General features: G+C 40.6%; 2 protein-coding genes across 7 annotated transcripts in view; both read left to right on the top strand.

The window, feature by feature from the left end:
• LOC139383525 (connector enhancer of kinase suppressor of ras 3-like) overlaps positions 1-2,507 on the top strand; it is a 73,763-nt gene extending 71,256 nt beyond the window's left edge. For all 3 annotated transcript variants that reach the window (XM_071128092.1, XM_071128093.1, XM_071128094.1), the window contains 2 exons: positions 480-670; positions 849-2,507. In XM_071128092.1, the coding sequence (XP_070984193.1) occupies positions 480-670; positions 849-1,049 (392 nt within the window). In that variant the 3' untranslated portion in view covers positions 1,050-2,507. The remainder of the gene's footprint in view (positions 1-479; positions 671-848) is intronic.
• Positions 2,508-2,655: 148 nt separating this feature from the next.
• The window catches only part of LOC139383467 (SR-related and CTD-associated factor 8-like), a 39,775-nt gene continuing 14,660 nt past the window's right edge, over positions 2,656-27,770 (top strand). The window contains exons 1-3 of one of the 4 annotated variants that reach the window (XM_071128015.1): positions 2,716-2,832; positions 4,198-4,281; positions 11,465-11,549. Coding sequence is in view for 2 of the 4 variants with exons in the window: in XM_071128013.1 (XP_070984114.1) it covers positions 11,580-11,714 (135 nt within the window). In the remaining 2 variants the exon portion in view is untranslated. The other 3 variants (XM_071128014.1, XM_071128016.1, XM_071128013.1) reach the window with 3 other exon arrangements.

The following is a 27,770-nucleotide window of genomic DNA, read 5'->3' as shown; positions in this document are numbered from 1 at the left end:
TGCTCCCTGGAGGCCTTTAGTTCTTACTTGATCAGGCCTGTGGATAGGAGAAGTGCAAGTAGACCACACTTCCTGTTGTGCAATGTCACAGCTTCTGTCTTTGACAGCACATTGGTAGCTGTGCTTATTGTAAGATGTGAGTTAGTTTGAATGTCTGCCTACACATCCTGCCCTGGCCTTGGAATTTTTGTTAAACAGATTTGAATACCAAAACATCCTAGTCTTCATCCTGTTTTCACAGTTTTGTCAAACATTACATTGTCTCATAACTGTCAATCAACTAGTTGGAAAAAAATATGAAACGAAGTGGAGTTATAGTCTATTTAAATCCCGTCAATGAGCTCAATGTTATTTTTAACCTGTTTTGAGTAAGGGTACTGACCTCAAACCTTGTCATACTTTCTTTAAAAGTGGTAAACTTATAAATATGTATCTGCAGAAATATACATTTCTTGAAGTCAATTGTATTGTTCTTGCAGTGAACCATGAAGCCACATCTGATGAGATGGAGAGACTGTACATCCACATCAAGCAGGCCAACCTCTCTCCCATAGGAGAACGCAAACCATCCACCAAGAGGGACTTCAGAGCCTCCTTTATAAAGAGATGCAAAAACCAGGACGTTAACGAGAAACTGCACCTCATCAGGACCCTCAACAGCACGCTAAAGGTACATCTGCCAACTTGACTAGAATTACTATATGCTTTTGTTTTTATCAGTTTATCACCACATAGGTGGCAGGATCACATGTATGTCCTTGTTTTCTATGTACAAATTGTATGTGCTGTTTAGTATTGAGACCCTTGAGCATAGTTACACACTCTTCCGTTCTTCCCCTTTGATTTAGGCAAAGGAGGCAGACCTGTTGACCATTGAGCAGGTGCTGTCAGAACCCACCCCCTCCAGATTCAGGGAATGGAAAAAAGTCAACACACCTCTGCTCCAGGAGATCTGTCTCAAGCATGGACACCAGGTGGCAGCAGAGGGAGAGCCCTCCGCAGCAGCAGCCAATGCCATTGCTGTCCCCTTTGTAGAGACCAGTTTATAATGGAGTAGGATGAAGTTGCCACTAAACACTGATCTAAGGTCAGTGTTGAGTTTACCCCACTAATGCTTATGGTTAAGATTTGGGATGGATGAGCAGATTGCGTTCATGTGCCTATGGGTAATTTTTACTCAGAATGTTTATGAGACTCACTGCCGTTATTGTCTACCCATAACCCAGTAGCACTAAGGGTTGTTCACAGGCAGCCTGGTCTCATAGTAAACATAAGTCCAGGATGCTGAAATTAGCATGATATGTTACATAAAATAGAAGATTACTTAAGACAATAAAACAAAGAGGGTGGTTTGTCGGGTTGGATCATGGATGAGTGGGTGTATAACGCGAAAGTCTAACAACCCAAAGGTTGCGTCTTCAAATCACACCAAAGGCAACTTTTGCGTTTTAGCTAATTAGTAACTTAACTACTTGCTACTTTGCAACTACTAAACATGTTAGCTACCCCTAACCCTTTAACTTAACTCCTAACCTTAACCCTTAGCCTAGCTAGCATTAGCCACCTAGCGAATTGCAATTCGTAACATATCATATGAATTGTAATTCATGGCATATCATCCGAAATTGATTGGCAGCCACAAATTAATACGTATCATACTAAATGAAGGAAGACAGATTTACATTTACTATTACTCCTACCACCAAGTCCAGGTTGACACAGGCCGCATGTTTATCTAACTACATATGATTGGAAGCAGCTCATGTGTTGACTCCACTAAGTGGAATCGTAAGAGGAAAGTGTCTTTTTTAAAGTTGGAGTTGATGCAAACATTGTTTGGTTGATTGGATGACATTATATGGTTTTATATTGTTTATGTTGTCATTTATCTTTTTAGGTTTAGAGAGGTAACAATTTACGTTTTCGTCTGTTGTGATATGTACAGTGTTTGCTTGCATTTGTGTTATCTCAAGTAGTGAGTGATGGAACATTGGGTAGATATGTCCATCTCTGAAAGCTAATTTCCACAAGTGTTTGTTATTTTGCAACATGTTCGGTTGCCCATAGGACAAGGTTTTATTTTTTAATAGTTTTACAAACAGTTCAACAGACTTGCACTGCCTTGAAATGTACAGTATGTAAGCTTTTGATACAAACTTTTGTGACTGTTATCTTGGTTATATTTTGATCATGATATCTTTGTGGTTTTCCTAGAGACATTTGATCATTCAACATTGCTGTATGTGATAGCTGTTACATTCAGGTCCTGATACTTTCATGGAGACGTTGTTATGTAAGCATTCCATTTTGTGCCAGCAACAATGAATCCTGAATTGTAATTTATATGATTTAGCTGTGGAAAATATTTTGTTGTTTTAGCATTGTAAATAAAGTCATTGTACATAGGTATAAAGTGTGTACAGTTCTATTGTATTTTAATTTGTACATTTTAATTAAGTGACTGTATCGAACGAGTAATAAAGAGTTAAAATGCTCTGCATTATAAATATCAGCATTTTTTTTTTCTTCAGACATGCTTTTTAAAATAATCCAGCGGGGTGTTAGAGCGTTTTTTGACCACGAGTCGTCGCCAGTTAACTACTTTCATTGGACCTGCAATGCAAGTGTGTGACACTTGGGTTCGCTGGTCTCTGTGCTGCTGTTCGGATTTCATTGAGGTTGTGCGCCATATTGGCAATCTTCTCCATCTCACCAAGCTAACGTAGAGCATGCATCAAACCGGTTGTCGAGAAGAACAATATAAACATTTTACAGCTTACAACGAGACTCAAATACAACACCATGGAGGCTGTCAAAGCATTCAACGGCGAGGTTTGTATGATTTCTCCCCCACTTTTCAATGCAAGTGACTAATGTTAGTGAAATGTATGATTAACGTTAGCTAGCGTAAAGCAGAAAGGGGGAGAAGGGCAGCTAGACACAAGGCCGCATCCTTTCAGTAGACACGGTTTGCTTCCACCATGAATATTGATCACCCAGTTAGTCCTTTTCAATGTAAGCGCTACTATACCGTCATTTGGTCAGCAATACTGAGCTAAACTCGGTGAACTGTAGCTAGCTAGATTGCCATCTGGTAGAGCGCGCTAATAATGTTTAACTAGCTAGCTAATTTAGATTACAGTAGGCTAACTCAATTGAACTTCGAAATCAAAACAACCCCTGTCGCTATCTACGTCACCCTAATTTACTTAGCTATTTTCTTAACTCAGTCAACTGTAAAGGTTAGCTGGCTAGCTAGCTAACAATGTTCGCCAGACAATAGCTAGGGAGCAAGGCCTGGTAAAACGTGAGACAGTTAGCTGTTTTCGCGTGGCGGCCGGTGCAATGATTCCAGTTAGTTAGCAAATGATGCAGTAAAACAATCACTGATGCTGTATCACTTTGTAGGTAACCAAAATAGCATGCTAGCAAGCTATTGTATTTTGTTCTAAATACATTTTGGGGGCCCAGTAGTTTTCAGCCAAGTCACACTGGTCGAGTCATTCGTCTCACTTCAGTTAGCAAGGGCAGGACGGGTTTACTGATCCGTTGGTTAGTTTAGCTAGCTGATTTCTATCTTCCAAAATAACGGAGGTTGGTAGAAATGTGCCAGACTTTGCAACTGGGTCTGTTCTTCAGTTCGTTTGCTAAATGTCAAGCATTCTGTGTGGCCCGGTTGTTGCTGAAGCCAAACGATGACGGTAAATATTCGCAAAATCGAGTCTCCATAGTCATTAGTAGGTGATATGCATTCATTCACACATCTAGTTATGATCTCTGTAGTAATAATGCATGACTAAACTAGTAAGAAAAAGGGGAATGTGGCCACAACACGGTGTGCCTGTATAGAATTACATAACATGAACCATAAAATCAGATATCGTCGACAACATACAGCGAATTAAAACACCAGCATCATGCCCAATACACGCTCTACTTTTTCAGCTACTAATATTTCACTGGAGGCTATTGCTTGAATATTATTTTTGTGCATAATAAAGACAGCCCCAAGTGTCTTTAAACACTTTTTTGACGACACCCTTTCCCTGGCCTATGTAGCCTACTGTACAAACTAAATGTTTGCCATTCCTCTTGAGTCTTAGCTTCAGTCCTGAGTAATGTGTTTCTTGTCTTATTTAACACTTTTATATTAAAATGTGTTTGAACGGTTTGTTTCCTTCGCTTTTTGTCTTTCAGCTCTTCTCGTTGAATGAGTACAAGCCTCCAATCTCCAAGGCGAAAATGACCAATATTACCAAGTCTGCAATAAAAGCTATAAAAGTAAGTATGTAGAAATTAAACTAAAGAGTTGGAGTGATCGTGGACAGAGAGTCCGTCTCCCAGCCGTACAATGAATGGGGTTCAAATAACCCTTGTTACTTGAACTAACTAACCTCCTAGTCAGTCTGACATGTTCTTGCAATGCACTATTTGGTTCAATTGCATAGATTGATTCAATTCTAGCTCTGGAAGGTATACAAATGTCAGCCAGCATCCTTCTATTCACTCTAACCAAAACAAATGAAGATACTACTTTAAAGGCCCCACCAGTGGGCAATGCCCCCTGCCCCTATTTCAATGTAATTCCTGAGCTTGGGAAATACTTGTTTGGGTTCTGCCTCTGAAGAATTACACAGGCTGCTAATACATATTAACGAATTGGGTATCTTTGACTTTGCAATCTATTGTTTTCTCCAAAGTTTTGTAATCTTCCATAAATTGCGACAGCGAATCCACCATAGAAATAGAGAGATTAAGATTATGCTCCGGTAATATGAATAGCCTAACTACTGAACGGTTTGTTAATATGAATTTTATTTTATTTATTTTTTATTTCCCCTTTATTTAACTAAGTAGGCTAGTTGAGAACAAGTTATCATTTGCAACTGCGACCTGGCCAAGATATAGCAAAGCGGTGTGACACAGAGTTAAACATGGAGTAAACAATAAACGAGCCAATAACACAAACAAGTCAATGACACAGTAGAAAAAATAAAGTCTATATACAGTGTGTGCAAAAGGCATGAGGAGATAGGCAATAAATAGGCCATAGGAGCGAATAATTACAATTTAGCAGATCAACACTGGAGTGATAAATGAGCAGATGATGATGTGCAAGTAGTGATACTGGTGTGCAAAAGAGCAGAAAAGTAAATAAAATAAAAACAGTATTGGGATGAGGTAGGTAGATTGGGTGGGCTATTTACAGGTGGACTATGTACAGCTGTAGCAATCGGTTAGCTGCTCAGATAGTTTATGTTTAAAATTATTGAGGGAAATATAAGTCTCCAACTTCAGCGACTTTTGCAATTCGTTCCAGTCACTGGCAGCAGAGAACTGGAAGGAAAGGTGGCCAAATGAGGTGTTGGCTTTGGGGATGATCAGTGAGATATACCTGCTGGAACGTGTGCTACAGATGGATGTTGTTATCGTGACCAGTGAACTGCGATAAGGCGGAGCTTTACCTAGCATAGAACTATAGATGACCTGGAGCCAGTGGGTCTGGCGACGAATATGTAGCGAGGGCCAGCCAACTAGAGCATACAGGTCGCAGTGGTGGGTGGTATAAGGTGATTTGGTTACAAAACGGATGGCACTGTGATAGGGTAAGTTTGGCGGCGTGAGTGAAGGAGGCTTTGTTGTGAAATAGAACGCCAATTCTAAATTTGATTTTGGATTGGAGATGTATAATGTGAGTCTGAACGGAGAGTTTACAGTCTAGCCAGACACCTAGGTATTTATAGTTGTCCACATATTCTAGGTCGGAACCGTCCAGGGTAAAGGTCGACTGATTATGATTTTTCAACGCCGATACAGATTATTGGAGGACCAAAAAAGCCTATTTATTTATTTGTAATAATGACAATTACAACCATACTGAATGAACCCTTATTTTAACTTAATATAATACATCAATAAAATAAATTTGGCTTAATAAATAAATAAGACATGTTAATAATAAGACATGTTCAATTTGGTTTAAATAATGCAAAAACAAAGTGTTGGAGAAGAAAGTAAAAGTGCAATATGTGCCATGTAAGAAAGCTAACGTTTAAGTTCCTTGCTCAGAACATGAGAACTAATGAAAGCTGGTGGTTCCTTTTAACATGAGTCTTCAATATTCCCAGGTAAGAAGTTTTAGGTTGTAGTTATTATAGGACTATTTCCCTCTATACCATTGTATTTCATATACCTTTGACTATTGGATGTTCTTATAGGCACTTTAGTATTGCCAGTGTAACAGTATAGCTTCCGTCCCTCTCCTCGCCCCTACCTGGGCTCGAAGCAGCGTTACCCATGCAAAGCAACACGATTAGCGCGCACCCCGCTAACTAGCTAGCCATTTCACATCGGTTACACCAGCCTAATCTCGGGAGTTGATGGGCTTGAAGTCATAAACAGGGCTGTGCTTGAAGCACAGAGAAGGGCTGCTGAAAAAACACACAAAAGTGCTGTTTGAATGAATGCTTAAACCTGTTAAGTCTTCCCCTCCTTTTTCGAACATTCTGTTAAAAATCGCGCAACTTTTAAGCGTCCTGCTACTCATGCCAGGAATATAGTATATGCATATGATTAGTATGTGTAGATAGAAAACACTCTGAAGTTTCTAAAACTGGTTAAATCATGGCTGTGACTATAACAGATCGTGTGTTTCATTGAAAAGCGCAAGAAAAACTGCTCTCTGAAAGCTAAAAATTATTTCCATGCGTCACTTTCATGGGTTGTTAAAAGGGCACAAAATTTATTATCGACCTGCATGCAATTCCTACAGATTCCACACGATGTCGCCATTGTCGTCATTTTCAAAGGAGTTTTTTCTTGGTAAATCCAACTAACTGGATTCCGTTTCTTCCGGTCTCCACCAGGATGTTTTGAATGTGCACATTGGCAGCCATTGATTTGAAAACGAGGAGCTATTGAATATACATCGCCCTGTAATCATTTTGATATATTATAAACGTTTACTAATACCTAAAGTTGGATTACAAAAGTATTTCGAAGTGTTTTGTGAAAGTTTATCGTCGACTTTTTTAATTTAAAAAAATGACGCAGCGTTTAAAAACAAATGTTTTTTTCTGAATGACACAGCTTCCATAGAAAGCTATTTTGGGTATATATGGACCGATTTAAACGAAAAAAAGACCCAATAGTGATGTTTATGGGGCATATAGGAGTGCCAAGAAAGAAGCTTGTCAAAGGTAATGAATGTTTTATATTTTATTTCTGCGTTTTGTGTAGCGCCGGCTAAGCTATATCTTTGTTTACATCGCATTCAGGCATTTTGGGGTGTTGCATGCTATCAGATAATAGCTTCTCATGCTTTCGCCGAAAAGCATTTTAAAAATCCGACTTGTTGGCTAGGTTCACAACGAGTGTAGCTTTAATTCAATACCCTGCATGTGAATTTTGATAAAGGTTTGAGTTTTAACGAGTACATTTAGCATTTAGCGTAGCGCATTTGCATTTCCAGGTGTCTACTTGAGACATCTGCGTCTCAAGTAGGAGCAAGAAGTTAAGAGCCTGCTGGTGCCTACCATCGCTCAGTCAGACTGCTCTATCAAATCATAGACTTAATTATAACATAATAACGCACAGAAATACGAGCCTTAGGTCAGTAATATGGTCGAATCATCATCTCGAAAACAAGACGCTTATTCTTTCAGTGAAATACGGAACCGTTCCGTATTTGATCTAACGGGTGGCATCCATAAGTCTGAATATTCCGGTTACATTGCACAACCTTCAATGTTGTGTAATAATTATGTAGAATTCTGGCAAATTAGGTGGCCCAAACTGTTGCATATACCCTGACCCTGCGTGCAATGAACACAAGAGAAGTGACACAATTTCACCTGGTTAATATTGCCTGCTAACCTGGATTTCTTTTAGCTAAATATGCATGTTTAAAAATATATACTTCTCTGTATTGATTTTAAGAAAGGCATTGATGTTTATGGTTAGATAAACATTGGAGCAAGGACAGTCCTTTTTCGCAAATACGCACCGCATCGATTATATGCAACGCAGGACACGCTAGATAAACTAGTAATATCATCAACCATGTGTAGTTAACTAGTGATTATGATTGATTGATTGATTGTTTTTTATAAGATAAGTTTAATGCTACCTAGCAACTTACCATTGCTTACTGCATTCGCGTAACAGGCAGGCTCCTCTTGGAGTGCAGTGAGAGGCAGGTGGTTAGAGCGTTGGATTAGTTAACTGTAAGGTTGCAAGATTGAATCCCCGAGCTGACAAGGTAAAAATCTGTTGTTCTGCCCCTGAACAAGGCAGTTAACCCACCGTTCCTAGGCCGTCATTGAAAATAAGAATGTGTTCTTAACTGACTTGCCTAGTTACATAAAGATTAAATAAAGGTGTAAAAATAACGGCTAAATCGGTGTCCAAAAATACCGGTTTCCGATTGTTATGAAAACTTGAAATCAGCCCTAATTAATCGGCCATTCCGATTAATCGGTCGACCTCTAGTCCAAGGTGGTGATGCTAGTCGGGCAGGTGCGGGCAGCGAACGGTTGAAAAACATACATTTGGTTTTACTAGCGTTTAAGAGCAGTTGGAGGCCACGGAAGGAGTGTTGTATGGCACTGAAGCTCGTTTGGGGGTTAGTTAGCACAGTGTCCAAGGAAGGGCCAGGAGTATAAAGAATGGTGTCGTCTGCGTAGAGGTGGATCAGGGAATCGCCCGCAGCAAGAGCGACATCATTGATATATACAGAGAAAAGAGTTGGCCCGAGAATTGAACCCTGTGGTACCCCCATAGACTGCCAGAGGTCCGGATGACATGCCCTCCGATTTGACACACTGAACTCTGTCTGCAAAGTAGTTGGTGAACCAGGCGAGGCAGTCATTAGAAAAACCAAGGCTATTGAGTGAACGGTTTGGTAATATGAATAGCCTAACTACTGAACGGTTTGGTAATATGAGTAGCCTGGCTACTGAACGGTTTGGTAATGAGTAGCACTAGTAGCACTGGACTAGATTTTTTCAACATTATAATGGACACAGTGCAACCTTTGGTAGGATGTTGGCAGGCTATTCAGCTGCGCTACAGCAATACCAAGTCAGCCCGTGCTCATGCCATGGTTCTCACAGCTAGTGGAAGTGAAATGATGGGCTACAATGACTTTGCTCATGATGCACGCCGTAAATGATGTGTAACAACACCCTGAGCGTATCAGACACGAAACAAGACAATACCAATACAAATGTAACAACAGCACAACAAAATAGATAAACATGATAGTGGAATTTTCTTTCACGGGTGCCTTTTTGTTATAGGATAGACACTTGTGGTTTCTAGCTACACCAATCAAAGCAGTGGAGTATGGTCAAACCATTCATCTTGGTGGTTGCGTGGTTCAAAAATGCAATCATATCATACACAATTTTACCATTTATGAAATTGTCTTTTTTCTCTATGGCTCAGGTGTAGGCATGTTTGGCTCAGCTCAATCCCGATTCGTGAAGGGGTAGAACTTTGCAGGTGTTTCTTATTAATAAACAATACCATGCTGGAGGGTGGTAATATTCAAATAAAACCCAGCTCTGAAAATAAACGTAGATGGAAAAGTATTAGCATGTCATCTCATAGGGGAAACACGCCATTGACATGGAAAATATCTGAATTTCCAACTTCAAGCCCAAATATATCATACTTTGACTAAAACGCTGACTTATTGACTTAAATTGTTGTGCAGCAACATGGGTAAGCTATGGGCATAGTCTTTCAGACAAAAAAAGCACATTTTGTATTTTTCCTAACTGAAGCACCTTTTTGTCAGACTGATAAATTCTGTCATTTGTATGTGATAACGCTAATTTCAAAATGGGTCATAAACTACTGTCCTAAACACTGGCAAAACATGCTGATAACTAGGACTGATAAAATGCCTAAATTGAAAGTGCCACTAAAGAATGTGCCGCAATGTTGATCATGTCATTTGAAGTATCTAGTACCAGTAGCTACGTAGATAAGCAACTATTTTTGGTTGGTAATGGAGAAGTTATTACAGTTGTCCTGTGGCCCAATGCCATTTTTCACTGCAACTGAGAAAACTATCTGTACACATAATTATAATAGGGTTCTACTGTCGGGTGTTGTTGGCAACTTAAACTCCAACTTATGTTCGCCACAAATAGAAGAGTTCTTATTTTTGCCGCTATGCTAAATAGTAACTTATGCTGTTTGAGTACTTCTTCAACTACACATTTGTAGGCCTAGACAAAGTAAGAAGCACAAATCAAACGCTAGGACTGGTGCCCGCTTCAATAGGCCTAAATCACAGCCTTATTTCTCAAGGATCACATGCGTCCACCTTTTATGGTATAAGTCCTTGTGTTTCCTTTCCACACCGGTGCCTTATGCTGACGAGTAGCAATGGGTTGAAACTCTAGTGGACGCCTATTTTAAGATGATGCAGATAAGCTGCTTCTATTTGATTTGAAAATGTCATAACCACCAAAAGTTATGAAGAGGGTGTGTATGTTTGGTATCACATTATTCTCCTCATGTAGATTTTCTCTGAAACTTTAATCTTTCAGCTGCTGTTTTATACTGTTACAGGCCTTGCCAGTCCACCCCTGTGCATTGTGGCCCAATGATTGTACTGAGTCTACTCGGCTCAGCATGCAGTCTAATTAGCTATAACACAGTTAATTCAACAAGAGGAAAACATTTACAGACTAGGTTTATGAATAATAAGCTATTTATTTTCGTCAGATCACATAGGCAGCCTGTATAGAGGAGTATTTTTAGTTGTCAAAAGATTGTTGCCAGCTCACTCACAAACATAATTTGATAGCTCATCTGTGTAGTTAGTGCCTGTGATGATGTGAGCCCATCAACTACTGCAGAGCTCTCCCCCAAATTCCACCAAACACAAACAGTGTGTGGCTATGAAAATGCAGGAGAAATGCATTATTAACAACATCAGCTTTGGAAATATAGCACAACAAAAAATATGCGTTATTTTTAGCATTGGTTCCAATTTCAGGGATGTGTACTTTATCAGCTCCGATACTTTCACAGTGCAAGTAAATCACTGCTGGCTTAAACTTTGAACTGAAATACTTCATAGTATATTCATCCTAATCAATCATTTCCTGGTTAGCTACGCTTAAACAGTCATAATACTTTTGTGGGGCATAGACCAGTATTACAAAGACATTCTATCACTAAAATAATCTTAGCGCTTATCGTCTTCATCTTTCTGTCTTTCTGCTATAGGCCCGCCTCTCGCAAATCTTTCTCGGTCTCTATGAACGGCTCCTCCCACTTTGTTGCAGATAACAAAATAAAGTGCACCACAATAAAGTGCAAAACTAACCCATTTATGGATGGTCATTCAATATGTTTGTGTTTCTAAATCTGTACGAATTAGTGTAATCTTGCTATTGCTTTGCCTGTGTTGCCTGTGAATAACTCCTGTTTCCCCTTCCCTCAGCAGCTCTCCCAAAGCACTGAAAGTGAAGCAGGAGGATGGGGTGCAGAGAGTAACAGAGAGATAAGGGAACCCCTAACCAGCTTAGGTAGGAGATGGGCTGTTTCAAACAAGGAACATGGAAGAAGCCAAATCAATGAGACTCAAATTGCTCCTTCACAGAGGGAGATGGGGCTGGCTGCAGAGCTTTTGGCTCTCTGGGTCTTGTTCAGTACCCAAGCAACGCTTTCTCTTTTCTCTGGCTTCATACGTGGTCAGTTCTGACTGAATTAGGACTGAGTTGAATAAACCTAGCTGTTGTTTGAACTTGGAAAGTTGGTAATCCGTGTTCAGTCCATAGTGTAGGCTAATTAATGTTCTGTGGCTTCCTGAGTTAAGCTGACCAGTCACTGTTCCCACCATTCTTATGAGAGTATTCGGCCAAGGTGGACTTAGAAGAGTATCTCCTTTTTAAATGTTTTATACTAATGCGAAGTAGCTGTTGGACACCATGCACTGGAGAATCACAGTTGACATTAGGACAACACTGCAGAAGAAGGTGAAGATTTATCACTGACAGGTGAAACATGTTCTTAGTATGGTTTGTAGTTTTGAAGTTGTCAGAGGCTGGCATGGCTTGATGTTCAGGGATAGTAGTCTTTTGTCAGGACTCACGCGACCACCGGCTCAAATTCCATGAGATTCCTGCATACTACTCTAGCAAATGATCACTTTTTGCTAACATTTCGACCTCTGAGGCTCTGAAGACAGTCGAGAGGCCGAAACCAAAGCATCATAAAAAAATAATACTTTGCGTGCTCAGTGTGCAGGAGTTTTAAAGCTTTAATATGTAACTTTTTGGGCGACCCGACCAAATGCACATGGAAATGTGTGTTATTGATCTGTCATTCTCATTGAAAGCTATTCTAAGAAGCGGTAGATATGTTCTATGTGAGCTATTTCTATGCTTCCCGTTTTGTTTTTCTGTCTTTTACTTTTGGTTTTGTACACCAGCTTCAAACAGCTGTAAATACAATATTTTTGGTTATGGAAAATATATTTCAACGCGGTTCAGATGTTACAATGATTCTCTACACTGTACTTGCTTGTTTTGTGTGTCAAACTGAGCTTAGGCGAACTATTAGAGATTTCTCCGTAGTGCATCTTTAGCTATTGTTTCATATCTACAATGCACCCACAAATAACCTATTCTGAATGTGTGAGTGCCTTTCACTTCAAATCCCTGTGAATGGGCATTCTGCTACTCTACTCTTGTCGGGAGTGTGGGGGCTATTGGTTTAAATTATTCCGGAGAATCTGATGTTCTCGTTTTTTCGGCCTCCTTTGACACTAGCATATCACGAGCCAATCACCACAGAGTGAGGTGGTGTTCGAAAGTTGGTGGCCCGTGGGGATTGGGGTGGAGACCGACTGCGCATCTCGGTATGGAGAACAGTTCGGTATGGACTTCACAATGCATGTATCATCTCATCAGCTGGTAAAAAAAATTATTGTGCTGCCTATGCTACCGTAATAATAGGCCTGATATACAGTATCTCCATGATGGATTAATATGAATGAACATCACTATCTCGCCATCAATTCCGTTAAAAATGCAACCAAAATAGATAATACTGTTCAAGATTGATATATATATATATATATATATATATATACACACACACATACATACATGCATACATGCATACATACATACATATACACACACACACTGAGTGTACACAACAATAGGAACACCTTCCTAATATTGAGTTGGACCCCCTTTTGCCCCCAGAACAGCCTCAATTCATCAGGTCATGGACTCTACAAGGTGTCAAAAGCGTTCCACAGGGATGTTGGCCCATGTTGACTCCAATGCTTCCCACAGTTGTCAAGTTGGTTGGATGTCTTTTGGGTGGTGGACCATTCTTGATACACACGGGAAACTGTTGAGCGTGAAAAACCCAGCAGCGTTGCAGTTCTTGACACACTCGAACCGGTGCGCCTGGCACCTACTACCATACCCTGTTCAAAGGCACTTAAATTGTCTTGCCCATTCACCCCCTGGTTGGCACACATGCAATCCATGTCTCAATTATCTCTCCTCTTAGAAATCCTTCTTTAACCTCTCTCCTCTTCATCTACACTGATTTGAAGTGGATTTAAGAAGTGAAATCAGTAAGGGATCATGGCTTTCACCTGGTCAGTCTGTCATGGAAAGAGCAGGTGTACCTAATATGTGTACACTCAGTGTACAAACATGTCATAGACTACCTCTGGCCACCCATCCATTTTCCTGGAATCTTTCCCTCGTCAAATCAACGTCTTGCTTATTATTTTGCTGAAATCCTGTCACATTTATGACCAACAACAAGTAGCCTTGAATGCATGGCCTAAAGCAGTTATTTATTCAGTCATGATGAGAAGCAAATGCTGTCTGCACCTTATTCTAGTCCCAAATAGGCCATATACAGTATTATTCAAGAATGTCATTACAATATTAAGAAAAGGCGCCAATGCTAGCAAGTGATGGCCCGTGATGGAAACGCATGCACTGTATGAGGAATTCATCTGAAAGGTAATGTTTCAGCCTTTGTCTTGCATAGTGCAGGTAATCAATTCAATGCAGTATTATCCTTATTTGTAGCTTCTAATTTATAGCCTCTGTCTTCTAGGGCTGGGAATTTCCAGGAACCTCACGTAATAAGTGCAGAAAACATGTTGGCCCAGTATTTAAAATAGATGAACACGTTATAGGAGGGAAAATACCAGAGTTTTGTCGCAGGTACAGCCGACTAGCGCTGCCTACAGTAGTTTTTTTTTTTTGTTGACAAAGTTACTTTGAGTCAAATATCGCTATAGTATTGTCTAAAAATAATATTTTGACATGTACCTTTTACCCCCCGTCACTACTGTCTTCACTGTTCTCAATTATGCACCCGCCCCCGACTGGCCTCTCCTTCGCTCCTGTGGAGTCCCAAGAAAAAGACTAGAATAGTTTGTCTGACATTTTTTATTTTGAGATGATAAAAAAAAAAAATATATATTCAAAGGTGGATTCAAGCTTGCTCTTGTTTGCTGAATGTAAAATTCAGCAGCCAAAAGAACTCATGGGCAGTTTGAGAGTGTGTGCGATGGTCTGAATGCATATAGCAGTTATTTAGTCAGATCCAAATTCCATCCTCGAGAAGCAGTCTACATCTTATTCTAGTCTATTTTTCAACCATGTAATTACAATAATGGAAAAAAGGAACACACCACTTCATTTAACTGTTGAGAGCAAGGAAGAAACAAAGCAACAATAGAGACAGGAAGTGAAATGTATGCCTTGTGGATAAATATTCTGAAAAGTAATAGAAAATTATAGTAGTGGCGTCTTTTTGTAAGCACAAACTCCGCCATGGTTCATTGGACAAAGCCAATGCTCTCTAGGCCCCTTGCTTTTTTCAATCTTTACTAGTGACATGCCACTAGCTTTGATTAAAGCCAATGTGTCTTTATGTATGCGGATGACTCGTCACTATACAAGTCAGCGAGTGCAGTCACTGCAACACTTAACAGAGAGCTGCAGTTCGTTTCAGAATGGGTGGCAAGAAATAAGTTAGTCCTAAATATTTCATAAACTAAAAGCATTGTATTTGGGACAAACCCTAAACCTCAACTAAATCTTGTAATGTAAACATAATGTGGAAATTGAGTAAGTTGAGGTGAATAAACTGCTTGGAGTAACAATGGATTGTAAACTGTCATGGTCAAAACATGTTGATACAACAGTAGTTAAGATGGGGAGAATTCTGTCCATAATAAAGCACTGCTCTGCCTTAACAACACTATCAACAAGGCAGGTCCTACAGGCCCCCGTTTTGTCGCACATGTACTACTGTTCAGTAGTGTGGTCAGGTGCCACAAAGAGGGACCTTGGATAATTACAATTAACAGCACAATTATTTGTTTCTTTTTGGTCTTGGGCTCATACAATGTCTTTAACGTAGGGCTCAGGTAGCTTGAATTTTCATGCTGATCAAAGCTAAACGCACTGCCCCTTTTTTTTGCGCTTCATTGCGGCCACATCGGACTGTTGGTGGTTGATGTTCAAGTTGATGTTACTCTTCAGTAACACAGACCCCAAAGCGAATCAGGGGGAGAAAAATCGGTTTATTCAAAGTGGACAAATCATAGATGTTATGCTGAGAGGTAGATGTTCATTCTCCCATGTCCTCAGTGATTCTCTCCACAGAAGAAAAGGAGAGGATGTAGTTTTATAACCCAGCACTAGCCTGTGGTTGTCCAATTAGAAATCCTTGCAATAAAACTGGGCCAATGGCCAAATATCAAGTATCCTATTTCCGGCTCAATGTTTCAACAATTTGAACCAATGAGAATTTGCCATGTAGCTATGAGTCCCGGACTGAAATTCCTCCCATGTCTCTGACCAATTGATCATTAATCCCCTATTACAGAAAAAACACTATTTCCATTGATCATTATTACTCTATTGACTTTTACTCCTCTTGACCTTTAGTGCTCTATTGACCTCTCGTCCTCTGCTTTGTGTATTTATCCCTGAAATATTTTTACAGAACTGAATAGCTAGTTGGGTCATAGGGCGGGGGCATTCCAATGAGTTGGTCCGGGTGTGTCAATCAAATCGGGTTGATTTTTAAACGGACCTTTACACTTTGCTGCTTTGCCTTTTCACAAGGCTCAACTTCAGCTTCCTCACAGTAAACATCCAGAAGTAGAATTGTATACATCTCGGAAATGTAAGCACTTAGGGGGGAATTGTTTATTTATTTTTTTCCAAAGCCTGGTGTGTTGGCAGGAAGTTACATGTTTGTTCTCAATATCTTTGGGTAAGATATTTGCTGCATTTATTAGTCATGTATTTTTTTTTTGCCCATTGTCGTGATACCCAATTGGAAGTTATGACCTTGTGTCATCGCTGCAACTCCCCAATGGGCTCGGGAGAGGTGCCGTTCGAGACATGGGTCCTCCTCTTAACACTGTTCGCTTAACCCTGAATGTGTCGGAGGAAACACCTTGCAACTGACGAGCCTAGATGGTGCAAGGCCAAATGTGCACCGCCCTTCAGGTCTCCCTGTCTCGGCTGGCTGTGACATATAGGCTGTTCTAACATGTTGTTTTGATGTAGGCTAGATTACATTCATGAGCTGCTGTCAGATCCTGTACTTACTAAGCCGTTATTGAGCCATGTTGGTTAACGGTGGCCTAAAAATCTTTCAACCCTTGAAAAGTATGACTTTATAACTCGAGAGCACAGCAGCAATGTTTTACCTAGGCTACAGTAGTTCGGCCTCTACGTTGCATAGGAGTGTGGGTCAGTTTGTTTAGAGTCTCACCAGGTTGGAAGAACTTGACTCTACTCAGGCCAAAAGAGAAGCAGGGGAATTTTATTACAGCAATTAGAGAAGAACCTTAGGTTCTGGGGTCTCTTCATTATGGGTCTCTTCTCAATTGGTGTGCTGCTGCACAATTTTAGTTCAGCAATTGTTTGGCTCAAGTCTCAAGTTAGTCTGCTTCATAATAGACTTATTAAATGCATAATTAACCGTTCATGGCTATGGTATATGCTGCTCCCAAGTACTTTTGTTTAACCTGCACCACAGTACAGAATATGTTGCAGCTGCAACACTTGGAAGCAGCACATGCTGTCTGCGAGCTTTATTTATTTTTTTCATAGTGTTTAATATTGGCCCAACATCTGTTTGATAGTTTAGGATGTGCACATTACTCACACCCTTCTTTCCTGATTTAAAGTAGAATGCAGCCTTTATGGTATTGAGAAAGCCCTCAAGCACAACGAACTTTGATGGTACAAAATGCACCTTTTTTATAGCGTTATCGTGGCTGTTTCAGATGATCGTACTACACTTCATGTTTGTGCACACCATAATGCAACGTTAGCGCTCTCCAAACAAATCCACCTGAGGTTTTCATCAGATTGGCGTGTATATGCCGCCTGTGCCAGTGTAATGTCTGAGGAACACTTATCAGTCTACTTTGGTATTGCTGCAAGCAGGCTGTCTATAGGCTACATCCAATGAGGGTGGCAGTACCCTCCATTGGTTTCTTGATGGGTGATTAATGGACAATATATTATCCCTAATATCCCAGCATATTATCCCCAGTACCCCTGCTTCACACTACTAGGTGTATTCCATCCAGACAATAAGATGGTTACTGTATCGCACATAAATATCTCAGCCAAGTATCACTGTGGTGTGCATGGTAGTGGTAGCTAGTAGGTCTAGTTGTTGGTTTTGGCTTTGTGTAGTCATAGGGATCAAGTAGTAACACTGCTGGTTTGACAGTCTGCTGTCTGTCCCGCCTCTCGGTACCTGGGGGTGTGGTGTGCGCTGTGGTTGCAGTCGAATTCCTACACGGAGGGAGAGAGCGTGAATTTGCACGTCCCATATAATGTGGTAACGATGAGTTGAAATCTGGCACATTGGTTTATTTTGTTTGGCGTGTAGGGTCCGACATTGATTATGGCCTACCCGGGCCAGTAAAAACATTTCGGGCCAGTGGATCTCTTCAGTCACATAGGGACAGTAACTTTTCAGTACATTTTTGCATTCCAGTCCAACTTTTACCAGCTCTGTCGCAGTCTACCATTGAAAACCATTGACGACTACACTCGTAATTGTCACTCTATTTGTATTTGAGCATATGATTGATTGGCTGTTCTTTCACGCACCTCCACGCTCCCGCGAGACAACTTCTCGAGCAGTACCAGTTGATGCCTTCACACAGCACACAGGAGCTATCTAGAGCAAAAAGTATATATCTACTCTCTGAGCTTATCTATTTTAGGGAAAGTTCTTTACCAAAGTAAACCTTCAATAGTGAACATACTAGCAATATGCTGGTTACGGTTGATAGTCTGCTGAAAGGAAAGCTACAAAAATAACGCCTAGCAATGGTATTGGGCTAAACCATGTCATCTCTTTTGAAAAGTTTGTCTTAAAATGAGTGCGTCCTATTTTTTTTTATCTTCTTAATGACATACTTTAGAAACAAAAATGTATGCAATTAATTCAATGCAACTCCAAAGAATAGAGTAATGACTTGCGTTGCTAAATTATATTACACAGCTTTTTAATACGTATGATAATAACCAAACTGTAGCCTGTTAATAGCTGAATATAAAGAGAAAGCATGACAACGTATAGGCCCTGCATGACTCCAATGCATTTAACAACTTCACCATGTCCAGGCCAGTAGAAGTTATGTTCGGCCAGTAGATTTTTTGGGGCCAGTTAACGTTGGACCCTGGTGTGTTTCATATGCAGCCACGGAATGGTGCACATCGGCTATTTACTGTGCTTTGCATGAGGAACAGTCAGCTTGACTAGTTTATAAAATGTGTTGACCTAAATGGCTAAAGTCAATCTCATATTTATTTTGCCAGTCATAAATCATACAACTTAGTTATATATCCATGATATCACATCGAGACACGTCAACTAAAGATCTGTTTGTGGGCCTCCCAAGTGGCGCAGTGGTCTAAAGCACTGCATCACAGTGTTCGCTGTGCCACTAAAGATCCTGGTTCGAGTCCAGGCTCTGTCGCAGCCGGCCGCGACCGGGAGACCCCATGGGGTGGCGCACAATTGGCCCAGCGTCATCCGGGTTTGGGGAAGGTTTGGCTGGCAGGGATGTTCTTGTCCCATCCTGTGGCGGGCGGTCGCTGACACGGTCGCCAGGTGCACGGTGTTTCCTCCGACACATTGGTGCGGCTGGCTTCCAGGTTAAGCGGGCATTGTGTCAAGAAGCAGTGCGGCTAGGCTGGGTTGTGTTTCGGAGGACGCAAGGCAACACATTCGCATGTATGGACTCGGGAGAGGCACAAGACTGTAATTTGGATACCACGAAATTGGGGAGAAAATTAAATGTTTTTTTTGTATTTTCGATATGAAGTCAATTCAATTGCCTACCTAATGAAATCGATAAGAGATCTGTTCTTTTGGAACTGGTAGGGTTTTTTGGAACTGGTAGGTTTTTTTGTGATTTATCTGCAGATAATTTTGAAAACATTGTATGAAGATGGTGAGTCCTCACTGCAGGAAGAGAGCCTCATTCAGGTCCAAAATTTGAGAAAAGAAATAGCAATTACTGTAGGTCTGCTGATTTTAATTAATGTTGACAATTGAGTAGTCAACTGCTATTTTCTGTGTAACAAAGCCTGTGATAACACCTGCGTAATTCTTCAATCATAGCTGTATTTCTGATAGCTGAGAAAATGCCTCTTGAGAAGAAGCTTGACGCCTGTGGAAGTCAGACTCTTACAGGATTCTTTAAAGGCCCTGTGGATTCAGAATAAATGTTTTCCTGTGTTTTTATATCTCATTGTACAACATCTGATGAAACTAACACTGTAAAAGTGTTATTTCCTGGTAGTTGCAGATTGAAAATACAATCTAGCATTAGAATGTACCAGAGGCCACGAAAGTAGAGCTTGTTCGGCAAAAGAAACAGGGGGAGCTTGGCTGGCTACTCCATGTGCTTCTGGAAAACACCAGCTAATGCCACTGTGACTGTAGAATCACTATGGAATGCTGCTGATAGTGTGCTATATTGGCAAGTGTAGCCAGGGAATGCTGCTGATACTGTGCTATACTGGCAGGTGTAGCCAGGGAATGCTGCTGATACTGTGCTATACTGGCAGGTGTAGCCAGGGAATGCTGCTGATACTGTTCTATACTGGCAGGTGCAGCCAGGGAATGCTGCTGATACTGTGCTATACTGGAAGGTGCAGCCAGGGAATGCTGCTGATACTGTGCTATACTGCAGGTGCAGCCAGGGAATGTTGCTGATACTGTTCTATACTGGCAGGTGCAGCCAGGGAATGCTGCTGATACTGTTCTATACTGGCAGGTGCAGCCAGGGAATGCTGCTGGTACTGTGCTATACTGCAGGTGCAGCCAGGGAATGCTGCTGATACTGTGCTATACTGGCAGGTGTAGCCAGGGAATGCTGCTGATACTGTGCTATACTGGCATGTGCAGCTTGGGAATGCTGCTGATACTGTTCTATACTGGAAGGTTCAGCCAGGGAATGCTGCTGATACTGTGCTCTACTGGCAGGTGCAGCCAGGGAATGCTGCTGATACTGTGCTATACTGGCAGGTGCAGCCAGGGAATGCTGCTGATACTGTTCTATACTGGCAGGTGCAGCCAGGAAATGCTGCTGATACTGTGCTATACTGGCAGGTGTAGCCAGGAAATGCTGCTGATACTGTTCTATATTGGCAGGTGCAGCCAGGGAATGCTGCTGATACTGTTCTATACTGGCAGGTGCAGCCAGGGAATGCTGCTGATACTGTTCTATATTGGCAGGTGCAGCCAGGGAATGCTGCTGATACTGTTCTATACTGGCAGGTGCAGCCAGGAAATGATTTGTTGGCATTGAATAGATGAAATTGATTTTACCACAGTCAGTTAAAGTTGAATTGCAATTCAAGTTATATTTTCTTTCATGGAGAAAGAAAATGGAGAAGATTGTACATGTTTGACATTTGATTGGAATGATATAGAGACCATTGAAACTGGATGATTTGACTGAAAGTGAAATGTAACCTATTGTTACAGTTTGAGCTTTAGTCGCTCCTTGATCAGCCACTTCTCAGGTCACAATGAAAGTTATCGTTCATGATTTAGCCAGTGTTCATTCACTCTTATCAAATGAATGATACATTTGCTCTCTAGCACATACACACACACACCCTTGAAGCGAGCAGCATTTTGAGTATGAAATTCACTGCTTACCAATTGCAGCTAAATAGAGTGTAGAGTGAGGTGATTATTAAGCGTCCTATTATATCTGGTATAGCTACTGTAATGCATCTCAATTCTTGAACATGAAACCTCAAGAGATCTGAGTGGAGCTTTAATAACATACAATATGCTGTAGTAGTCTATACTCCATCCCACTGCTCCTTCTTAACCAGTTGTAAATATACAGGAACCAAACAGTGATTACTGCTAGCATAAGGCATGTACTCACTAAAAGCAGACTGACCTTTCACCACACAGAGTAGTACATCATGTATAGGGGGGTTGGGGGGGGCTCTCGTCACACACTGGCACTGCAGTCAAAACACTATTACAGGCCTGTTGCTTGGAGACAGCCCTACTTAGCGAGGGCTACGGCGCGCGTGTTTGTCTTTTTAATCTTTGTCTGTGCTTGTGAGCGGGTGGTACGTGCCTCTCTGTCAAGGGAAGGGTGGGGGGTTCAGGGGAGCCCAGCTGGACTATCCCCACAGACCTCATTAAGCACCCTTATCCTCTCTACCCCCTCCTCTGCTCTACCCCCTCCTCTAGTCTACGAGGTATGCAGTTTGTTGAAAACTATATCAGCCAAATTATGTTGAATCTTAACATTACTACTTAATGAGAAAACATTCATGGTATTTAGTTTAAGAGAACGAATGAGATTGAACAAGATAACCTGGGCTAATTTGAATGGGAGCAAATGGCACACAAAGAAAATCCCATCCATACCCCAGTAGACCTCACATGACTGCCGCAAAACCTCATGCTGTGTGCCAATACCTCTGGCTTGACTAATATGCCTTGTCTGAATGTAAACGTTTCCATAAAGTGTCGGCTCAGTTATGTTTTTAAAGTTAGTTCCAGTGCATCAAAATGTGCTTACGTGTGCGTTTGACACTATGCGTCTGCTCTGCGTAAAGGTCTTTCTATAAACGAGGGTACCAGTGAGGAATTCCTACACTGGACAACTTGTTCCAGCTGTTGATAGGTCATTGATTATAATCTGCAATTGATTTCCATGTCATTACATTAAGATATTATGGAGAATCATAGCTATTTTCAATAAAATTCGCGGGTTGATTTAACACCTGTTTAACTCTTTTATCATGTTTGGTGTCTCGACAGATTTGTCCAAAATCGCGACTTAAAACATTGCTTCTCTGTCCTTGCGTTTATGACAGTGTAAGTTGTCGGTTAATCGGTTAAGTTAGACATTGAACTTCAACCCTGTAAGAATCCTGGATCTAGCGGTTGGGACAGTTTTTTTATTTTTAATTTTTTTGTATAGAGATCTCAGAAATGCAGTGTAACTATGTAACATTTAGTGTCTCCTTATGTTACTGGGTGAAAACAGTTTTCATGGGCACCGAAATCCAAAATAATAAATGTGAATGCAAAATCAAATGTGTCTAACCGAAAGTGTCACCTTACCTTGATTACTTTCATGTGGTTCTTCAATAATTTTGCATAATATTTGGTGGATGCGCATTTAGTGTCCAGCTGAATAGTTACGCTGTGATATTTTCACACATCATCATCTGATCCAGGAAGGAATCTTTCGATTGATAGTCCAATGATGAAGGTTTATGAGCATTATGAGGATGACAACATCTGTTGGCTTCAACTTGGCTTTCCATATAAAACCTTCAATTTAAAAAAAACGTAGTTTTTTGTCACTTACTCATTTTAAAAACAGCGATGGTGAGATTCAGATAGTGAGATTAATGCAACAGAAAATTCACTGTGTATGTGTCCAATTTATTTAGTCAGGTGATGCTCACATTATTCTCACATATTTTAGTATGTAATAATAATTTGAATATCAATGCATTGGCAAGGCCTAAAACATGCATTATTCTTAGTGGTAATGGCCTACTTTTTTCTCTTCACTTTTGTGGGGCAGGGAGTTCTATATTAGGTCCTGTACAGTGCCTTCAGAAAGTATTCAGACCCCTTGACCTTTTTCCACATTTAGTTTACATTAGCCTTATTTTAAAAATCCTCAGTATTCTACAAACAATATCACATAATGACAAAGTGAAAACAGGTTTTTAGAAATGTTTGCAAATGTATTAAAAATAAAAAATCTGATACCTTATTTACGTAAGTATTCAAACCCAGACTCCAAATTGAGCACCAGGGCATCCTGTTTTGATTGATCATCCTTGATGTTTCTACAACTTGATTGGAGTCCACCTGTGGTAAATTCAATTGATTGGACATGATTTGGAAAGGCACACACCTGTCTATCAAAGGTCCCACAGTTGACTGCATGTCAGAGCAGAAACCAAGCCTTTAAGTCGAATGTATTGTCCGTAGAGCTCACAGATCTAGGGAGGTGTACCAAAAAATGTTTGCAGCATTGAAGATCCCCAAGAACACAGTGGTCTCCATCATTCTTAAATGGAAGAAGTTTGAAACCACCAAGACTTTTCCGAGAGCTAGCCACCCAGCCCAACTGCGCAATCAGGGGAGAAGGGCATTGGTCAGAGAGGTGACCAAGAACCAGATGGTCACTCTGACAGAGCTCTGGAGTTTGCCAAAAGGCACCTAAAGACTTTCAGACCATGAGAAAAGAGATTATCTGGTCCATTTAGAAGACCCATTTGCGACCAGGCTTTAACTTCCTCACTGATGTGTATGTAAACTTCCGACTTCAACTGTAAGTGAATGTGATATTTCAGTTCATTTTTAATACATTTGTAAAGTTTCTAAAAACCTGTTTTTGCTCATGAGGTATTGTGTGTAGATTGAGGGGGGAAAATATTTGTATACATTTTAGAATACGTCTGTAACGTAACAAAATGTGGAAGTAGTCAAGGGGTCTGAATACTTTCCGACTGCACTGTATGTACAATTATATAAATGATACAATTGTGTAAGGTTGAGGTCCTTGAAAATTACAATTAATCGCTTGAAATAGTTCCTGAAAGTCCTTGAATTTGACTTGCCAGTATCTGTTTGAGCCCTACTTAAAGGATGTATAGTCCTATGTTGTTGTATAGCTGAATTTAAGGGTACATTTGCATATATTAACTTTTATTCCTCTATGTATTCATTTGGAATTGCATAAATTCTTATTTTAATTTGGAAACATTTTGAAATGTTCATCCCCGTGTCACACGTTGGTCCCATTTCTTTATAGAAAGACCCATAAGAAAACGCAGTGTTTACTCTCTGTTAGTGGGTCTCATTTGATTAATGGCCTTCATTTATAGGTTGATATCAGTCAACTCTGTGTTGCTCATGTCTTTGAAAATGAGTGTGTACCAAGATTGCAGTCTGAATGTCATCTTGACATTTGACACATGATCTCTCCCTAGCCCAGTCTTATTCTAGCCCGGGGGGGGGAATGATATACCGGCCTACAGAGAGTGGCAAACTGTGTCTTGAGTGCTATGATGTTGCACCAAATAGCCTATTCCATGACCATAACGTTTTAATCAGTGTTTTTACTAGACTGTAGGCCTAGTTGCCACAGAGGTTTTTTTGCACCCAACATGGCACTGAACAAATACATGAGCAACAATAACCCATTCAGAGTTGACTGATATCGATATGGCCTACCAATGCATCAATCAAACGAGCCCCTGTTCAGTTTTATTGGTATTGTGTTTTATTTACAACTTTGCTAGCATTGAATTACATGCTAGGCATGTCTACACATTCACTGTCAGTCATTGTAGACATATCCTGTCTAACACATTTGTTGAAAGCAAGAAAGAGTATGTTCTCTGTCACTCCCAGCACCATTTTCCTTTTCCCCCGCTGTTTGTGACTGTAGCCTAATTGGCCCATTTCAGCACAGATATTGTGGTGGCATTTTAAAGGGGTAACAAGTTTTAAATGTAACCCAGTTTGCTCAGGTTTTCGGTCCAGATTTCCAACGTACTGTAAAGATAAGGCCTAGCTTTTCCAATTGCAAATAGACTCATCTCATTATTCACTCAAAATGTGTGTGTTTGAGTGAGTACGTTTTCTGGTTATTGCTTCTCTACTTGCCACTTGTATCGACGTTTCCATAATGCCTTTTTTTCTGTGTGTTCTTATGGGATAATAGGGTATGTTCATTTAAAATCCCCAAAAATTGAGCCTAATTTGTGCACTGAGAAGTCGGGCCTAAACCATGCATTGATGTCCGTTTGAGATGTTTTGCAAACATTTGAGTTGCTTGAATTTGAAGTTGATTCAGCCATTTGAGAATGTGATTTATTCCCAGAACATGATGATGATAGGGTAAGTAAACCTAGCCTAAATTATATGGCAGTTCTGTTGCCCCACATAGTGTGCAGTTTGTGCTACAATACTTGACTGAAAAACAACTTGGGTAGGGAAAAACAACTTGGGTAGGGATACACAACTTGGGTAGGGATAAACAACTTGGGTAGGGATACACTACTTGGGTAGGGATACACTACTTGGGTAGGGATACACAACTTGGGTAGGGATACACAACTTGGGTAGGGATACACTACTTGGGTAGGGATACACTACTTGGGTAGGGATACACAACTTGGGTAGGGATACACTACTTGGGTAGGGGGACACACTACTTGGGTAGGGGGACACACTACTTGGGTAGGGATACACTACTTGGGTAGGGATACACAACACTTGGGTAGGGATACACAACTTGGGTAGGGATACACAACTTGGGTAGGGTTAAACAACTTGGGTAGGGATACACAACTTGTGTAGGGTTAAACAACTTGGGTAGGGTTAAATAACTTGGGTAGGGTTAAACAACTTGGGTAGGGTTAAACAACTTGGGTAGGGTTAAACAACTTGGGTAGGGATAAACAACTTGGGTAGGGATAAACAACTTGGGTAGGGTTAAACAACTTGGGTAGGGTTAAACAACTTGGGTAGGGATAAACAACTTGGGTAGGGATAAACAACTTGGGTAGGGTTAAACAACTTGGGTAGGGTTAAACAACTTGGGTAGGGATAAACAACAATGGCTATGCTGCCTTGCATTACAAGTTTAGAAACCCAGGTACAAATAACATTGGCAGGATTGACTATAAGAAATGTAGGCCTACTATTTTCACACACTGTAGAAATCATTAGGACCTAAATTGGACAAACCCCATTCTGTGCAAATTTGGCCATGTTTTGAAGAATGTATGTACAACTCATCATAGCTTTCTGACCGTGTTGTGTTGCTGGGATGATTGGAGCTCTGTCTTTTTGGCTCACTGACACTGAACTAGTTTCAGACAGGGCTATGAGCTCATTTAGCCTACATGTTATCGGCTTCATTGGTTTAGTCATTTGAACATAACATTTTTTTGAATGGCCAATAGAGGTTGTAGTTGAACAACTCAGGCAACTAATAGGTTGAATCATTCCTTAATCCTATTGTTATAAAGCATCTGTGAGCAGTGTCTGTCTCAAGTTTTCAAAACCCTCCCTCAATGTAGCCTGGCTATTCTATATGGCTACCATGTTGGGAGTTTCACTCACTAGTATTATGTGTTTAATGTATTTGCTTCGGTGAGACAAAGATCATTTTCTTGTGTGTGCCTCCATTTCTGTTTGCAAGTGAAAACCAAAAAACAAATATTAGTAATATTAACTGGTCTTATATGACGTCTAGCAGCTCTGACTTGACCCTGAGAATGGATGTGAACTTGCTTGCAGAATGTGTGCAGATGACTGAAATGTATATTTGCTGTCACGGCCTTGGAGTTGTCACCGTGCAAAATATAGACCCACTACTAGCTCTTAAGAAAAATATGCAGGACAAGGTATCGAAGTAATATTTCCTTGGCACTTTTTATAGCTCCTCCGTGTGTCCAAAGTGCCCTGCACTGTAATGCATGTTTGTCAAAGTATAGGCAACCTGTAGAAATACTTGGTTCTGTAATCTGGAGGAATAAATTGCATTTAGAGCCATCTGCTAGCAGTTCTGCTAGTGTTGCATGGCACCACTTATCCCATTTGGCCCTGTGGTCCACTTTTGCCTGATGTGCTTGTCTTGTATGTATGAATCACTTGTTTTACCTTTCACACAATCTATTGAGAGCTTTCAATTATCAAGTAAATGTTGCACTGTAGATTTGTGTGTAATAAGAGGGGTGAACATGTTACTGTGTGTGTAAAGAGAGTAGAAGGGATGCATGGGCTGGGAATCATGATTAGATAAGAAAGGTGTATCCTATTTTTATTTATTTACATCCCCAATATGGGAATGTGCCTTTGGCTTCACCTCACGGGGTGTTCACTGATGAACACTATTACACCTGTTGGTCAGAAGCGCAGTAGGTGAGCGCTGAAGCCAGTTATTGTTTTTTTTGCTTTCCTAAATATTTTTATCCCAGCCGCACTGTAGTAAACCTACATCACTAGCTGTAATGGGACAGGTGTAGTGCATCACGAGTCGGCAAGTATCTATTAACTCTGGATGAGGCAAAGAAATTGAACGATTCACTCATTCAAACACACACAAACACATGACACATTATAAGCCTTGTGAAATGATTCTGCACAATCCTCCAGACTACACTGTTCTGTGGAGTCTTCAATAACCCAGG

Source organism: Oncorhynchus clarkii, chromosome 25, assembly GCF_045791955.1.
Source record: "Oncorhynchus clarkii lewisi isolate Uvic-CL-2024 chromosome 25, UVic_Ocla_1.0, whole genome shotgun sequence".
Taxonomy (NCBI): Eukaryota; Metazoa; Chordata; class Actinopteri; order Salmoniformes; family Salmonidae; genus Oncorhynchus; species Oncorhynchus clarkii.
This window is presented reverse-complemented; position numbering and strand designations above follow the sequence as displayed.